Genomic DNA, 19,192 nt, shown 5'->3' on the forward strand with positions numbered 1-19,192 from the left:
TTTGATGAATGGACTACAAATTCCAGGTGTCTTCTGTCAACCATCAAGAGCAGCCAAAACCTGCTTTCTGGCCCAGGCTCTTTAGTTGTGTTAGCTAACCTTCCTGCCTTACCATACCAGGTCTCTGTGTCTCACTGTGCCTCATCTCTCCCTTAAACTAGACCTGCTGCACAGAAGGAAGACAGCAGCCACTTGGCCAATGTCTGGGCAATGCTGTGTGTGGTGGATAGAGGGAATCCTCCAGGAATGCAGAGAGCTGAGAAGACGATTTAGATGTTTAGCAGTGGGACTGAGAAAGATGAGGCATTCACAAGCTGGCAATTGTACAGATTAGGGATTTGTCTTGCCATGGTATTGTACTTCACATGTTCACAGCAGGGAAATGGTGTGGGCTCCAGATAATGAAGTCATCTGTCTTTAAAGAGGCTGCATGGTAAGTAACTAAGTGCTAGGGATATCATAAGAAATTGTATTCCCCTGGAAAGACACTTCTTTTCTAGCCAGAAATTGTATTTAGGGAACAGGTTATTGGACATGTGCTGGGAATTTCTGGATGCCCTTCAAACACTGAATAACTAACGGCGTGTGCTGCAGACCATCAGTCCAGCACACATCTGGTTATGTCAGCCCTAATCTCTGTGCATGCAGCTCACAGCCAGAGCAGTCCAGCTGAGGTGAACTCCAAGGCTGAACAGCATATGCACATATATCCTTGACAGGAGCATATGAGGACTCTTAAGCAAAATATCACCATCAAAGCAAAGAGCTCAGTTTCTACTTGTAGAAAAATTATAAGTGAGGCAGATGTAATCATCTTGTCATATGTCTTAAATACTATATAGCCCTCCCTCCTTTCTGTTTACATGATCAAAGATGGAATTGTGTATTATGTCCAGCTGGCTTTTCAGACCCATCTATGATAACCTGCAGGAGCTTTTCACTCCCGATCGAATTCATGCTGTCAAACAAGATATAAACTGTCAAAGAAGCAATTATATTTCCCCTGATGTCTCTGTATATGAATGTTGCTAAACTTGAGGCTGGACCTCAGCACCTCTCAAATGTCTGCCTGCTGAGTGGCAGGCTTTCTTACTGTAATTCAGTTGGGAGCAGCTACTTCAACATATTGCAATTTGCTTATATGCATACTCATAACCCAGTGCACTTATTTTGTTCACAAAGTAATGCATGCATTATTTTAATAAAGTTATAAATCACATTCTGAGTGTCCCTTTCACAATGAACTGGAACACTCACACCAGTCTCTCTCTGCACCCCAGTGCAACAGGTCACAGTTACTGGCTCAGCAAGTCTGCAGAGCTCAGCCATGACAAGCTAGTTTGCATTCTGGTTCATCCTTAATATCTGTTCAGTGATCAGAGGTTAAAATAACTTAAAGATTACTGGGGCCAGCATTTAGACTAATAAATGCAGGAATGTATAGTCTCTACCTCATTTTGTGACCATGTTAAATGTCCATCTACCCCAAAAATTGTTAGTTTGTAGTGTTGTTGTCCTCTAGTATCTCCACAATGATTACCTCTTACCTATAGGCCAGAGACCAGGACTGAAATTCCCCTAACCAAAGGAAGTCATATAAAGATGACCTAAGATTAATCTAAGATTAATATCAATCACTTTCATAACTAGGTGATCTCTATAATCTTCCCTGGAAGATTGCCACTGCCACCAAACTGAGGGAGAAATGTCATGCAAAATTACTGCATGATGAAATCTAATTTTTTTCAAGGAGTGCTTCTCTGGGCATAAGACAATGGATGTCAGCTTGACCAAAAATTTTTTATTAGCAGCCTATAATGAGGACCCATAGAGTGTATACACACTGGAAAAAAAATTTCTAAGTAAGCACGTTTAGTTATGAACGCTTCAGAGTGTTCGAATCAGTAAGAAGGAAACCCAAATCCAGGAAAAAAAACCAAGTTGAGATTTATAGTGTGAATATTACAGTACTTTATCTAAAGTGCTATCCCAAAGCAATAATGTCTTCTTTACAAGTCCCCACATACAGATTTAAATCAAAGAATAAGCTCCCATCTTGTTTCATTAAGCAACACATCAGAGATTTTCACTGGAAATCAAGTCTTCCTCCTTTTCTCCAAATTTATTCTTCCTAAGTTTAGAGCATGAGGTCGTTAAGATTTTTTTTCCTTAAACATTTCCTTAAACTATTTTCTTGTAAGCCTAAATCTAATTTACAATTTCAGGTCAAAAGACTCTATGAGAAGAGAATATATTTAAGGAATAATAGTACTGAATCAAATACATGAGACAAATCGGCAGGGTCCTCTTAGGCTGGGAGCCACTGAAAGATGGCATCCATAGGGGCAGGAACAGCAGCAGTGAAAGACGTTCTGAATTTCTGTTGGTTTCAGGAGCAACTGTCAGCAATTAGTGCCTTTCAGGCCCCCCTCCTCAGAAATCAAGATATTTGGGTTATTTTGTTGGCTGTAAGATTTCTGCAAGCCTGAATCTTCTCTTCCCTCCAATCCTAAGAGTGCCTTTCATAGCACAGAGCTTTCTGTGACCTAGCTGTTCACAGAGCAGCACCACAGGGCTGGAAGTGCCAGCTCAGGTCATGTAGAGGACCTCATCCACAGGATCCGGCTGTCTTGAGTAGTTTCAGCGCTCAAGGTTCTGGCAAGGCATTCTGTATTTAACGGTGAATCTGGTTGTACTTCACTCTCAGCAGATTATGAAACCTGAAAGATCCAGAAACAGTCAGGTTTCTAGGACACATTAAACAATAAGGAACAGCAGGAAAAAGACATTTTTGTAAAACAGCAATCCCATTTGTATGTTTGTGGAGTAGGGAAGGCAGCCTTAAAAAGAATCCATTTTGCATTCATCCTTCAGATTTCTTTGCTGTGTTTCTTGCAATATCACAAAAATTGTCTTGGCCCAGCATTGCATCTGCACACAATGAAATCCACTGATTAGATTTTATTGATGATCATATTTGAATGTCATTAATTTTAAATATTATTTTCGTGCAGATGCAGAAATTAATATAATGGGGCCCAGACTTGCTCAGCTGGCAAAACAGTTGTATCAGTCCAGTTCAGACACATATCTGAATCCATCTTCAGGTCTGAGTTACTTTTTCAGACTTCTTGTGTTTCTCATCATTACTAGAAAATACACAATGTTTTGAAAAGGCATTATTTTCAGTAATAACTCATGTCCTCCCAGAAAGAACCCCATAATGCCCTGTTTTTTGTTTCTTGGGCAAGGCTGATTCATACACTTTCTCCATCTAGCACATATTCATGTCATTAAGAAAACCATCAACAGTTGTACTGACATTTGGAGCTCAATGAACAGCTGGAAAGGCAGCTGGAGCTTCCCTGGTTCTGAAGAGCAGAGTAATCTCAGAACAGGGAAGCAGAAAACTGGGATTTTTATATTCTCCTCGTAACAATTTATTTCAACTTGAATGGGGATTTGAAGGAAAAGAGTTTTAGTGCTTTTATCAGCACAAAGGGTTTAGTGCAATTTTAGTGTATTCTAATCCAAGGGAGAAGAAATGATCCAAATAATGTTTATTTCTCCTCAGTTTTGAGCTGCAATATTGATACTTAGTGAGTTTGAGGAATAGCTTGTTGTTTTGCATGTGTGCTACTATACATGAGTGAGCAGTTCTTACATTAATATAATAATAATTAGTTTGTTATCAGTTCAATAACTGTTTCCAGAGCCACTATCAAACATTTACATCTACTTGCTAGTTGAACCTATTCACAGATGGCTTAAGTGAATGATTTCAGGATACCCATAAGTTATCCTGGTTTTCTTCACCTCAACTAACAGCTCTGTGATCTCACTGGGACAGTGATAGGATAATTCTACACAAGACAGTTCAATCAGCAATAACAGGAAACGGTCATTATTTTTCTTAATCTGCAGATCATATGTCCATAAGTTTTAAAGTCAGAATGCTCATGTCTTTTTTCAGTTTGTTCACCTGTACAGAACTTCATGTAGTCTCCCTTTCAGCAGACCCGGTGCATTGCATTTCATTAATGTATATTTTCTAAGAAGTTAGATAGTTCAAACTGGAAGACATCATGAGAGGGAAATCTGCTAATACTCTTGTTAGCATGTAGCAGGGCATTGCCATTCTCTCAGATAAAAAGACAAGGTAATTTCAAAGAAAGCTCCTAAATCTACATAGTATAGGTTGTTTAGATAAAGCACATGGTATTGTTTTTACTCTCTGAGTAGACATTCTATGGAACAGTTAATGACAATTGTTAATGACACCAGTTCATACTTGGACTGAAGAATCTGAGCTGTCATTCGTGATAATGAAATAAAATTCATATTGCTCCCCGCTAGGTCTATGGTTCAAACTGTACCTTTGATTCCTTTCTTACCATTCAGTCTTGGAGTACATGTTAGATATTCTTTGTGCCAGCTGAATTTACACTGTTAGAAGTTCAGGGGGATGTAAGCATAGAGGGGATAGAATTGTTTGGCAGCTAGTGGTACCACAGCCAATCCTCATCCCTAGCAGGAGCAACAGCTACAATATTTGAGGTGGCCATACACAGAAAGGAGCCCATGAGCTTGGTGGCTAGATCAAGGGTGTGTAGGCATGAGGAAGGGTTCTGCATTTCCTAACCAGGGCTACTGTCTATCCTTACATCATCTGAGAATTGGAGTCATCACCAAATGTCGTAAGAGCAGCGGGACCATGCTTGCATTGAGAGTTTCTCACATGTAGGAGTGCTGCTGGCACAACAGCCACAATGGGAAGTGAGGCAGCTAAAATCCACCATTCTTTTTTTTGGTCTGCTTTTCTCCCTTCATTCATAACCAGCCAGATCCCTGTCTTGGCTCACAGTGTAGCCACACAAAGTGATGTAGGCACAAAGCAAAGGAGGGAGAGTGTGATTTGGGGGTAGGAGGTTCAGACTACTCCTTGCAGCTGCAGCTGTGATTAGGTCAGCTTCAGCAGCATCCTAGCTACTTAGTTGCCTTTGCCTGCCAGGAAACTAAAAAAGCCCAGCTGAAAAGAAAGCACAACAAAATGTAAAAAGGCTATTTTTAACCACTGGGACACCTCTCCTCTGTGCTCAGTGCCTCAGCTCTGTGTAAATATTTACCTGGGAGATAAAAGGTAGGGCTCGAGTGCATCCTTTTAAGTTACTATAATAAAGACAGAGAAGTGGAGACATTTGGTTTTGAAGGGCTTTCCTTTCAGAGAAGCAATACCACTATGTATAGAACTCTGGAACCGCTGCAGGTCTGTCTTTTCTCATGAAGCAAAGCTCTCATTTCCAATGCTTTTGCTCCATTGTTCAATAGGAGAATCATCCAATTCGCTCTGCTCCTAGGGTCCTTTCCTCACAGCTCAGCACCAAAACACCAACACCTGGCTGTATTTTTTCACTCCCTCCCTTCTGTGCTACTTCCTAGGAGGAAGATTAGATCATCATTATATCCCTTTGCTTCTTCATTTGTAAGAAACATGTTTAATGAAGATTGCTCTGTGCCTTCCCATTGCAAAAGGGGTGCCGTGAGCAACACAGGGAACAAGAGGCAACCCTGCAATGAAGACTGGTATAAAGCACTGATTAATTTCCCAACTATGCCTGAAATTTCCTGTGTTAACAAAATTGCTCATTGCCTCTGTGTTAAACCTGTGCAAGAGGGCTGATGTTTCCTTTCTGTATCACTGCCATTGACTCATACAGTGTTCACCATAGCCTTTTCTGAGTTCCTTGTAATATGGCAGCAAACTGAAGGATAACAATACATTTCACTTCTTTCTTCCTTCAGTTTCTCTATGTGCTTTTTTTTTCACCACACCTTCTGTGGCAACTTTACCCCAGGATGTTAGAGGCCTCTTTTGGTTGATGGCACCTTTTTTTGGTAGATGGCACCTTTTTTTGGTAAGCATAAATAATTTCAGGTGGGGACCACCTCCTTAAGTTCCAGGGAGGAATGCACAACACATCCTACAATAATCCAGACTAAGAACAAGTGAAAATGATGCATAATGGAAATTCCATCTGAAGGAATAAATTCTCAGGCTATTTTAGTTGGTTGATGCTATTCATACCTTTGAAACTGCTTTACATATAATATAAAAGAAAAAAATATCCTCTGCCTCTCACAATCACACAGTCAGATGCACCATTTCCTTCTCGAGCAATGTCTATTTCTGTAAACATTTCTTTTTTTTTTTGGTCGTTCTAATATACCTTTTCATTTCTTAATCATGGCAAGTAGCTAGAAAGGCTATTGCCGCTGTAGTTTTAGAGAGAAACTATTGCATGTTATTTTAATCTAACACATCTCAGGGTATTTATGAAGCATAGAAGTGTAGGTTGAAGTGGGTTCTGTTTTATGGAACTGAGACAGCCTTTTAGTAAATGTCTGTTTCTTAAAAAGGAAATAAATGGGTAAGAAGTAACTTTGAAAAAAAATGATAAGTTGATGCACTAAAGGATCAAATACAATCTTTTATTTATTCTAGGTGTTTAAACTGATTTATTTTATTTCTGAGAATAGTGTTGCCTTTTGCTAACCTTTTTTGGGAGATGCACGTCCTAAATCCCTGTTGACAAAACTGAGACTTTCAAGATGGAGCACTTTGCTTTTAGCCATTCTTTTCATAAGTAAAGAAAAGAGAAATGTCTGTTTTCACTTTTAGCTAGCAGACAGATAAAGAGACATCATTGCCACTATTAATTTCAGTCTTAGGAGCTAAGACAGCAAGGATTTGGAGCTGAAAGTAAAAAGAGGGAAATTCTGTTGGTAGATTCTTTTAAAAATGTACTAGTTCATGTTGGTTTGTAATTAAAATGTCTTCTCCATCTCAGTGCTGTGTTTTCCTAAGGGGTGTTGGGATTTAATCTCCCAGTAATGGAGATTTAAATGTATTAAAGTTGGAATGCATGAGCCTTTGCATTGCACATATTGGCATGGGAACTACTCTTGTGAATAACTGCAATTCCAAATACAAGTTTCAGAAGCTAGTCTATACCACTGTAGTGTTTTTTCTTTGTCTTCTTAGGGTTGTTTTTTTTTTTTTTTTTTTGTCTTCTTAGTGTGTGTTTCACTTATTTTATCCCTCTTACTGTTCCTTCTGCTTCCTGCTTTCTCCATTTCTCCTGGGCTGGGGCAAAGTATTCAATCACTTCTAATACAGCAATTTTGATACAGAAAAGCAAAAATTTAGGAAGCATAGGGGAGGTATGGCTGGCCATGCTCCATCACAAGGCTGGCCAGCCAAAGCTGAGGTTCTGCCCTGCAGCAACTGCAGGCCAAGGGCAGTATAAATGCCCTGCAGATCATGAATACACATCCTTCCAGGGAGGACAAGAAGTAGAGAAGAATGGGTTTACTACGCATAAAACCCATTCATCATTTATTAACACTGCACTTTTTGTGATTTATGTTCCTACTTTCACTGTCCACCACTTACCTCTCACAGGACAACACCACCTGGAGGAATCAGTGCTTTTGGTGCTAAAATCTACTGCAGGCACAAAGCAGGTAGTTGCTCAGGACAGCAAAATATTTAGTGACTTTGATTGACTGCAGGATGGTAAAGATAGGTATTTCACAGTTAGCTTGAGGCGGTAAAATTGTCACCCTAACAATGGGCAACTTAGCATAAGTACCCACTAAAAAGTCATCTGACAGAAATAAAACTCTTTAAGTATAAAATATACTTCTGGTCTAATTGCAAAACCTCATAGACAAGGTGATTGAAGAGGAACATGAAAAAGCCTTTATCAAGGACGTGCGAACTTTGAGACTTATGTCCTTTTCTCTTCTGCAGTGCATGGTCAAGGAACAATGCAGAGACTGACTTCAAAACAATGCTTCCCTTACACTGTTTAAGAAAATTCTTTTGTCAACATTTCAGGCATTTTCCCTAAGATTCAAATCAAAAATGACATCTAGGAACTGCCCAACAGTTTCTGCAAGAAAATAGGTTCAGCTAGCCTAGATGACTCATAATTTTTGCATGGCATTATAACGACTTCCATGTCTGCCTGCACAATCATCATGTGGACGGTGCTGAGTTCATTTGCTTTGGCAAATGACTGAATTCTTATTGAAGAATCAACTTCATCTTTCAAAGAAGTGCTAGTGAGAAAATCTATTATGTTATCTACAAATATATTCTCTTGACAGAAGCTACTGGGTGGGCTGAGATACATTCAATGCGAATTCCAGGCAGGTTAGAGACAAATGTTTCATGACACAAGAAAAATTTCCAGCTCGCCAGTGGAACCACCATATGCTCCAGGCTGACTAACAGCAAGCTTAAAAGGCTTATACATCTGGCCCAGGTGATGGCTTTTTTGACTCTTGCAGAAACTGGCATAATAAAAAAGGTTGAGCATAGCCACTAATTATTTTGTTTGCTTTTCTAGCCATGTGACGTTTAGGCCAGGGGAAAGCTTACACCAGTGGAGTATAATTCAAACGTTCTGTTTCTCAGGGCTTGCTCTAGGACAGAAAAAATATAACGAATGAATTCATAAAAAATATATTTTACATGCTTTACCACACCTTAACGTAAAATAACCTGTACGTTTTACATTTTAATTTCCTTTCATTTAGGAGGCAATATGCATATTTGTTTCCATGTGCAAATGCACTCACAGCACTAAACCAATTTGTGGTAAATGTTTTTATTCCCTGTTTTATCAATAAGATAAAGCCAAATAGGGAGAAATTGCTGTCATTATAATTTTGGATGCATTAACTTCTAGGAGTCCTGCCTTCAAAAGCTTTGGGTAGGAAAGGGAAACTTTCACTGTAAGGAATCAAGCTGAATGCAATGTGGCTGTGAGCTTGCAGTAAAGAGATGGTTGTGGAGGTCTGAGAGGATGTGGTTTTACAGAGCCCTATTAATCTCTGTTACAACTATAGATAAATATATAAAGGATTTTCAGGCACCACTTCTTTTTTTTTAGGTCCATCAATGAACAGGAACTGCTGCTCACTGCCTTGCATTCACAAAAACAGAGGCATGGTCTCAGGAAGTCAATGATATCCAAAGAAATTATTTTCATGAGTTTCTTTAGAGTCAGAGCCTAGTAATATAGGACATGAGGACATAACTGGCAGTGTACTGAATATATTTGGCTTACAGCACAACTCCAGCTGGGCCCCTGCTTTTCCAACAGGTGACCGTCCTTTGTTTTGCTTACAGGGAGGCAGAAGTTTTGGCTCACAAGCCTTTCTTGTTCCCCTTCTCCTTCTGTTCTTCATGAAAATGTTCCCACTGAAGCAATGAGATATCCCTTTTCCATGCCCCTGAAGTAAATCAAATGAATTCCTACTGAGTAATGGCCTCAGTTAAATTGTATCTTGTCCTGGAGGCCCAGGGAACTGTACATGCTTTGGAGCTATGGCCTGCACAGGGCCTGATTCATGCTCTTATCTTCACAACTTCTCATAGGAAAAGAAAAGGGCATGGATGATGCACAAATAATTGAGCCCTCCTGCAGCTATGCTTCGTACTTATTCAGCAAACATATCACAAGCAGCAACTGGGAAATTGTGAGCAGGAGTTTGGGCTGGAAAGCAAATCCAAACATCTGTACCGCTACCAGTGAAACTGCATGGAAAAGCTGGGAGAGGATCACAAATTTTTATCATGTGGCTGACGAGGTCCAGAAAATTATGTCATAATTTTTAAAAAAAAATAAAAGCATCTTTAAAATAAAGGTATTGTCAGACTCAGATATGATGTTACTTTTAAATGGCAAAAAAAATAATAAGCTATCATGAGCTAAATACTTAGAAGCAAACCAACAATTTGACAATCACTGCTGCATCTTTTGTTTAAAAAATAGAGTAGTCCTTAAGGTGAAGTGGAATTGACTCAACAGAGCCATAGGAAACTGGACAGACTCTTGCAGTGAATGGTGCAGAAAACCGTGTCTCCTGCACCACATTTTTATGGCCACTTTTAGCCTCCCTTAGGATTAGGCTTGATGGTTGCTCACCATCTTAAGGCACAAGGAGTGGTGTGCACCAGGACACAGGATGAGGCCTTTCAGGGTCGGGCAGGTACCCTGGGAGTGGGTGGCTGTGCTCAGACACACTGCTCTCATGCACTTCCAGCCCTGAGACCTCAGTGGGCAGTGAGGGAGGTCAGATCACCAAGTTCTTCTAATAGCCCTCTGAAGAAGGGATTTGGAAGAGTAAAAGCCTGGTAGTGGACAGATATACAGTAGAAAATGTTTTCAGTAAGGATAATCAGAACTTTCTTTTTCCTACCTCCTCTCTGTGGATCATAAGCTTTTTTTTAGGTGTCTGTTCAGCCCTTAGGACAGAAGCACCCACATCTTAATTGATATCTTGGCATATCTGTAAGACAAGTGAAAATATTAAATCAATAAAAGTCTCTCCTCTGATTTCAGAGTGGTGGGCTCTCTGACAATACTGACTAAGGATCTCTGTTTCTTAGACATTTATGGCTACTGCCATTGAAAAAAACTGGGTTGCAACATCACCATTAAAAGATGCATGTTGATGTGTATCTTTCTCTGAAAAATATTGTTTGATAGCTATACAGGGAACTCCCTCAGGGAAGAAAATAGTAAAGACATATTAAGTCACAGTAATACTCCTCTGGTGTACTTTGATATTGCCCAGCTAACTCATGTCAGAGATGTAAGTAAATGCAGGAAGAAGTAAAGTCAACAGAAAAGTTTCAAGTGGAATTTGCAATCACTAACTGCAGAAACTGGCTGCAAATCTTCCTCTGTCTCAGCTTTTTTGCTTAACTTACACATGTATTAAGTCAGTGTAATAAAAATCAGAGAATGCTCTAAATGCTCACACAATTTCAGAGGAACTCATGAATTCATGGTGAGGACTGTAGAGGGAGTGATAGTGGGAAGATTTGACTGCTGTGCAGGAAGAGAGTAAGGGAAGGACTGAAATAAAATGTGCATCAGGAAAATCAGATCACCAAGACAAATACAAATGAGCTCTGAAAGAGTTTCTGAGTAGAGTCTCTAAGAATCGTAACAAAGTTTGATGTGTTTTGGGAACAAGATAATGAGATCAGAGAGTCATGGGATTAGAGAGTCAGTGCTAGCCTGGTCCCTACAGAGGATTGCGTGTCTCTGATACGCATAGAAGGCCTTTCTCACAACATAGCAGCTCAGACTCCTGTTCCTTAGAATCTAATAACCTAATCCATGTTATTCTGGTATATGCCATAAAATGAATATGGCATTCATTTTAATGTGAGTTCTTCACTGAGGTTTTTCTAGGTGAGGGTGCTGTGCTGAATCTGATGACTCCTTGAATCATAGGATTATAGAATACTTAGGTTTGGAAGAGACTTTAAAGATCACCTAGTTCCAACTCCCCTGCATTGGGCAGGGACATCCCACTAGATCAGGCTGCCCAAGGCCCCATCCAACCTGGTCTTGAACACCTCCAGGGGTGGGACATCCACGACCTCCCTGGGCAACCTGTTCCAGTGCCTCATCACTCTTAGGGTGAAGAAATTCTTCCTAATGTCTAGCCTAAATCTGCCCCTCTCCAGTTTGTATACATTCCCCCTGGTCCTATCACCACAAGCCTTTAGAATAGTTCCTCTCCAGCTTTCCCATAGCCTCTTCAGTTACTGGAAGGTCACTATAAGATCTCCTCTGAGCCTCCTCTTTTCCAGGCTGAACAATCCCAACTCTCTCAGCCTGTCCTCCTAGGGAAGATGCTCCAGTTCACTGATCATCTTTGTAGCCCTCCTCTGGACCCATTCCAACAGCTCCATATCCTTCTTACTTTGAGGATTCTAGAACTGGACACAGTATTCCAGATGAAGTCTCACAAGAGAGGAATAGAGGGGCAGAATCACTGCCCTTGACATGCTGGCCACACTTCTTTTGATGCAGCCCAGGATACAGTTGGCCTTCTGGGCTGCGGGTGCACATTGCCGGCTCATGTTGAGTTTCTCATCAATCGGCACCCCCAAGTCCTTCTCTGCAGGGCTGCTCTCAATCACATCATCCCCCATCATGTACTGAAAACAGGGCTTGTCCCAACCCGAGTTTCCTGGATTGCCTACAGCTTTTCATGATACTTCTTCACCACGTCTGGGTGGTTGAAGTCCCCTGGTAGGATGAGAACTTGCGAGCGTGCAGCCTCCTGTATCTGGAGGAAGAAGGCTTCATCAGTTGTCTCTCCTTGATTGGGTGGCCTGTAGTATACACCAACCACAAAGTTCCCATTGGTTCTTCCATCTTTAATTTTTACCCACAAGCTTTCAACCTGTTCGTGGCTACTCTTCAATAACAGCTTTTCAAAAAAGAGAAAACTAAAAGCAATTGGTGTGATTACAATAAGCATGACAGCACTGAAGCAAAATGCCACAGACACCTTTTCCATGGCTCAGAGGATGTTTGAGATGTAAACCTTCCACAAATGTGTTGGAACTCTGCACTCTGAAGCTGTTTCCACTGAAAGGGCATCTAAAAGAGATAAAAATTATTTGCCATCATTATGGACTGGATTTCTGCCAGCTGCTTAGTAATTAGAGTTTTAATTGCCCAGTAATAAAAGTTTTAATCACTCAGCAATTAGTGTTTGAAATTTCAAGTGCTTCACATGCACTCAACTGCATTCTCGAATTGCCAAGAGCAAAAGATGGAACAGCTCCAGTGTGTCTCAGCAAAACTCTGAGTAAGAAGGGTGAACATCAGTGATGGGACAGCAGCAGAAAACAGGTATATCCCCAGTTGCCAATGCTCATCCAGGAAAACACTTTCACAGAGCAGAACCTGCAGGCATCTTGTGACCTTTTCCAAACTCACCACATCTTTGACTGGGTGAGAGAAGATACTTGGGTGGTAAAGCCATTATGCTGGGGAAACGCTACGGCAGCAACCAAGTCCCTTTCAACACCTCTGCTCTTTTACTTGATGCATTCATACTTTCAGGCTTTTAGTCACATACTCTGCAAGTACTATTCAGTTATTGAAACAAGTTTTAATCTAAACTCAGATGTACCCACTAGCTCCATCAGTGTCTTACAAAATGCCTGAAACCCGTCCCTGCAGGATGCATTTGCAGCTCATAGTACCTAGCTGCAGTATATTTATTTCAATTCAACTAACTATTTTACCTATACTATATTACCTAGCTAATTCAAGGCCAAAATACCATTTGCCTGGTCAAGCACGAATTATTTCATACCTAGTATTATTGCAATTAATTTTCCTTATGCTAGATAGTAAAGGTCCTAATTAGCACAATCTCTGAGGGCCTGGTTTCTTTCTCCTTGCATTACTAGAACTTAAATATCATTAACAAGTCAAACTATAATGAAGTCAACAGTTGACAACAGCCCAGGAAACAGGACTTAAATTAAGCTACATGGTCTAGAAGGAACAGTATATTTGTGATCTTCTTGGGTAATCAAAGATGAAAATTGTCTGAGGAACTATGTAGCCGGGGAGCAGGGACAATTTTCCCATAAAAAACTTAGAGTTGCTCCAGACTTGTTTTTGCGTGCCCAGCAGTGAGAGCTTTAACTCACATTTGGGTTTTCTACAGGCAGCATGCAAAATCCATGACAAAAATTTTGGCTAAACAAGACAAAAATTATCTAGCAAATGTATTTCTTGGGAAAAAATCTGGTAGAGGGGATGGGATTAAACAGAAATTCAAAGTAAGCTGCATGTTCTAGTAAATGTCACTCATAATTGTAGAACTCTAAATTTTGAGAGGGGAATCAATGCTTTTGAAGAGGTAGGGTTTTTTTTTTTCCTTTTTTAAAAAATGTTTTCCAAATTTATCTGTTGGTAAACAGTACTTAAAGTTGAGAAGTGAAGTTTATGAAGAATTGCACTGATAATGACTAACACAGCTTTAAAAAAAAACCACCTTCCCTTTCCTGAATATTAGAAAAAAATCCAACAAATCTAAAATAAGGTTTCCTAAACATCAGCATCGAAATCATATACACAGAATAATAAACAGAACAGAGTTTTTCCCCTCTACTCTGGAAGGCACTTAGGTCTTTCAACAGCACCTAGTTACCTAGTTAGTAATCTGGTTAGTAACTCAAAGCATTTAGATGGTCTGTAAAATAACATCAGATGTACAGGTCATTGATCCACAAATGCTCTACCTCATTGAGATGCTGAATTCAGGGCCTGTATATGTATTGTCTGTCTCATTTCCTAAGACAGTATCTGTAGTACACTCCACAATGGTAAATAAATACCTGATCATAGCAGATTTTGGTGTTTCTAGCTATAACACTGTGTAGTAGTAAAGTCATAATTAATTGGGATTCATCTCTTTAGAACCATAGAATCATAGAATCATAGAATCATAGAATAGTTAGGGTTGGAAGGGACCTTAAAGACCATCTAGTTCCAACCTCCCCACCATGGGCAGGGACATCCCACTAAATCAGGCTGCTCAAGGCCCCATCCAACCTGGCCTTGAGTGAATGTCGCTGTCTTGTCTAAGCTGGAAACGGGCTCAATGAATAGACATAGCCATCTCCAAAGGATGAGTCACTCCTTCCAGAAATATGTGTCCAAGGCATATGAGGTGATCTACTCTCTGGAAGAGCTGTCTCTATCAACTGAGGAGAGATCAACTTTTAAACATCTTGAACCAGGAGAACTGTAGGGTCTTCTAAGTGTGACAGTAGGAGGATGGCCTGAAGAAAGTAGGCTTTATTGGGGGTCAGTACTGATTTCCCCTTGCAGAGCCAGAAGAACATATATTTCAGGCAATGTTTCTGTTGCAGTTATCATTATTATTCCTCACACCATGGCTGTACCTCAGAGTCCCAGGCTTGGATTATAAACCACTCGGTGTTAGAAACTGTATAGATATAGGACAAACAACAGCCAACATCAGTCCTTATTAGATTATAGTCAAAGCAGTCCATGTTGCCCATTTTATTTACAGTGAGAAGTCATACTGCACCTTAAGTCTTTGCAATAGGCAGTTCTTTTGTTGGATCAGCTATTGAAAAGTGATACTTCTTTTCAGTGTTTGCCACCTCATAGAACCTCTCTCTTCCCATTGTTATTTTCCAGCTATGCTTTTCCCAGCTGCTCAGCGATTCAGGAGGTCCTCGGCTGCATTCCTTAACCCAGTGCTACAAAACTCACTGGAAGATGTGGTCCTGCTTTATGAGGTTGAGTATATGGGAGCAGATGGTACCTTAATCCGTAACTAAAATGGGGGTTACTGTCCATATTGGGATTATCTGTCTTCATATCACTTTTACTCATAGCACCAGTAAACCCATTGCTCACTGTGTCATAGCTCTCCAGAAGGGAGAGAACCCACAGATATACAACAAATTCAGTTCTTTCAGTTCTGAAGGAGGCAGCAGTTGCCTGCAATACCTCAAATGTGGGTTCTAGCTCTCTGACAGGCAAAGTGAAAAACAGAGCAAATGGCTTTCCACCAAAAGCAACCTTCCTCCAGAATAAATACATATTAACAACACAATGAATTTAAATTCTTTGGTCTAAGTTTCAGTCTCAAATCATTTGTTTGAATCATTAAACCCATGACTACCAGTCACTGCAAAGTAGTCCCAAAGCCATGACAGTTTCACATTAAAATTCGTCAGATGCCCTCTTTGCACAATAGTGCAGATTGCAGATGTAATGCATAGTCCAGAACAGTGTCATATGGCTAGCTAAGGGAAAGTGCCCACCCTGAAGAATGTGTGTGGGCTGAGAGTATCTATTCCACACCTTGAGAAACAAGGATGAGATATCCAAGCAGGAGACAGTGGCTGGGGAGCCACTGCTGTGCTCTCTCATACACAGCTAGGCCACAGCTACTATTCCTGCCTCAGTAAATGGCCTTTCCCAGCTGTGCCGCTGTCTCCACGTGGCAACAGCAGCAACCCATACCTGTTTGGGACAACAAAAAATTATCTCCTTTTTCCATTTTCCTCTCTCCTTTTCCCATAGCCTGTCTCTGATTTTCCCAGGTAGGTAACACAGGAGTCCAACATCCACATAGAAACTGGTTTGTCCAACCTCCAGCCAGTGCAATGAGAGTTTTATGCCCATTTAACCTGAAGTAAAGACCTAAAGACCTGTTATTAATTCACATCTGCTCCATGTAGAATCTCTTGGAGAAGATAAATAGCTTTCTTTGTTCTGATTTTGTACCAGTTTCTTTTAGCTGAGCTTGACATTGACAAAGGTCAGAGGATCGCCATCAAAGATGAGGAGCTCTCTTCACTGAGGAAGGCTGCTGAGTTTGACATCATCTGCAATGAGATTATCCCCAAGAGCATCACAGAGATCCGCAGGCTGAGTAGCAGGCTGTCTTCCTATCCACGGGTCCTCAAGAAAGAAGACTTTGAAAGGACAGTGCTGACTATGGTCTACACAGCTTACAGGGCTGCTCAGTCCCAGGGGCACCAGAAAGACGTTTGGGCTGAATCCTTTGTCAATCTTTACAAAGCCTTGAAGCATGACTTGATGTTCCCATACAATAAAGGGCCATCATAGTGGGAGACTTGATGTACAGCATCTCAGCCACCTCTTCTAGTTCATAATGGACACATGTAGCACGTCCACCACTTTATAGAGTTTAAAAGCCTGCTTCATGAACGATTATTTGTTTTCTAGCTCCCTCTTGTGGAATCCATTTTATAGTTCCATGTTAAATGGAAAAATGTTCTCTTCATTCCTCGGAATTTGTCTTTTGTGTTGGGTTGGAGGCACATTCTTTGACAAGCAAAGAAGGGAGTCTAGTGTACAACCGAGATAGATATATCCCTCTTTTGTCTGTGGGTTTCTTATAAACAATACATAAGTATACTATGCTTACGCTTACATACATACATGTATGTGCTCAAGACTTTTACTTTCCTAGCTGGAGAAACAAGCACATATTTCAGCTGGCCAGTAAAGGAACCTTATAAAGAAATGCAAAGGTCTGCTGTAAAAGGAAGAGGGTTCATAACTGCCAGCCTTCAGAAATTACGTCAAATACTTTAATTCCAAATATTCTTTTAAATAAGCACTGTTTGATTTATTTCATTTGGCTAAGCCAGTTTTTAATCATAATAACATTTGCAGAAGACAAAGGGCATTGTGAACACCAGCAGCAAAAAATGCCTGTGAACACATTTCCTGCTTTCCAGACCCAACTTTCCAAACAGTTTGCAATAATTATTTCGCTATTTGCACATGACTCTGCCTCTGCTTCTGCTCCTTGCTTTTTTAAGGGAACATTGTGTTGTCCTTAGCAGTGTCAAAGGCAAGACAAAAGCCTTGTTTAATGTAATGATGACACATTTTTCCTAGTTCTATTACTTGAACGTAGGTCATATAAACCCGTGCTTCAGAATCTCCCTAAGGCAAAGGAGGAAGATGCATGAAAACATACCTGGTGCTGAATTCAGCAGTGTGGCTTGTTTTGAATGGTAAATTATATATGCATTTTTGTATGTGTGTGTGTGTGTATGTTTATGCACGTATATGTACATAAGTGCTGAGTACATGGAATAATCCTAAATTTCTCAGTTGGGGGACAATTACATCCAGCCACTTAGCAGGAAAGTTCATTCACCAATGTAGCGGTGGGAATTATAACTTTGGGAGCAGTACTTGCTTATGGCAAAAAATCTTCTAGAAATAGTGAGACTCATTATTATGAACTGCAAAAAAGAGTAACGTACAAAAAATGGACAGAAAATGGAGATATATCTTGTCAGACAGATGACTAATAATGATAAATCCAAACTCTACTAAAGGAAATCCTCTAATTTTTGTGAACAAGTTATAGGAACTCTATTTCTCTGTTGCTATTAGAGGTGCTTCTACTTCCAGAACATGGGACAACAGCTGAACATTCATATAATTCTTTTATACCAGCTCTCTCTATCTCTCTATTTGCATGGTATCTTAAGGAGATGGGCCCAAATCACAAATCCCCAAGGCTGTAAAAGAGAACTGGGGACTTCAAACCCACTTCTGAATCACGTTTAACTGCTTCTGTACCACTTGGGAGAAAGGAATAAGCTCTTCTGTGTCCCTTAACAGGGATCCTTCAAGTACTGGAGCTGAAAATATCCAGCACTACTTTGCTACAATAAACAGGAAATAGTGCAAGCAGTGAGAGCTTGCTGGGTTTGACAATCACCCGTGGGAATATGGACCCACAGCAGCCTTAGGGGCAGGCTGGCAATGGAATAAGCAGCTAGGTAAAGAGTTTATAAAAGACAGGCAGTCCTGGCTTTCCCAGAAGTTTCTGTAGATGTATGCAAAAGTGTGCATGTTTAGCTCTGTCTATGTGTAGGTGTACTTTTATGCCTGAAGATCTTGTTGTCTATCTTGAAAGCCTGCATAGCATATGGCATATGGCGAAGGAAACTGAAAACCTCAACCATAAAGCTATGGGCCACAAATATCTCCATCCTCTCTACTTTCACACACAGCTCAGCACCCGCAAAGCAGCCTTACGCCACAGTCCATATGACCTTTAAGCCTTAAGCGTAAACACAAATGATCTGTTTGTGTTTTCTTCCCACACCAAATTTTATAAATGCATGGAGGGGAAATGACAAGGAGCACAGTTCTGCCTTTCCAGCCCTGTTTCTCCTTGGGTCCCTGAAGCACCACTTGCTGGAAGAGCCTGGCACCAGGTCAACTCATAAATCCCTTGTAGCTAGTGACTCCAAGTTTGGAAAAATAACAAGAAAGAGCACGACAGCAAATATTAACTACTAGCAGCCATCATCCAGAGAAATACCTCCCAGCGATTATCCTCACTCCACAACTGGACTGCCTAGCAGTTGACCCATCAGTAATCATCTCATGGAAAAGAATTATAGATAGTTTTGAATATTCAGTCATTCCCTATGACATTCCTACCTTCCTGTACCTTACAAATTGGCAGTTAAAACCTTTACCTCCCCAACAGAAAATAAACTCTTTCTGAGTTTTTTTCCTTCCTCCAATTATTTGTTTAGTGTAGGAAAAGTGATTTATTCTTTCAGAATGTACTTGGATTGTCCAGGTTAATTTAACAGACTTTGTCAATGTAATAATAAAAATATTCTACATAAAAAGAATTGGTTTTTCAGTGTATTGATTTCAGCAACAGATTTGCTATTCAGCAACTTTGCAGCATGAATAATTGGTTATCTCCTTTTCCGTGGGAGCAGCAGTACAGCACACAAGGG

At 40.4% G+C, this 19,192-nt stretch overlaps 1 protein-coding gene across 3 annotated transcripts in view; it reads left to right on the top strand.

The window, feature by feature from the left end:
• Positions 1-19,031, top strand: part of FAM180A (family with sequence similarity 180 member A) — a 105,334-nt gene extending 86,303 nt beyond the window's left edge. For all 3 annotated transcript variants that reach the window (XM_054070344.1, XM_054070351.1, XM_009560545.2), the window contains 2 exons: positions 15,069-15,169; positions 16,170-19,031. In XM_054070344.1, coding sequence (XP_053926319.1) covers positions 15,069-15,169; positions 16,170-16,511 — 443 coding nt within the window. In that variant the 3' untranslated portion in view covers positions 16,512-19,031. The remainder of the gene's footprint in view (positions 1-15,068; positions 15,170-16,169) is intronic.
• The last annotated feature ends 161 nt before the right edge of the window (positions 19,032-19,192 follow it).

This window comes from Cuculus canorus, chromosome 1, assembly GCF_017976375.1.
Source record: "Cuculus canorus isolate bCucCan1 chromosome 1, bCucCan1.pri, whole genome shotgun sequence".
NCBI classification, from domain to species: Eukaryota; Metazoa; Chordata; class Aves; order Cuculiformes; family Cuculidae; genus Cuculus; species Cuculus canorus.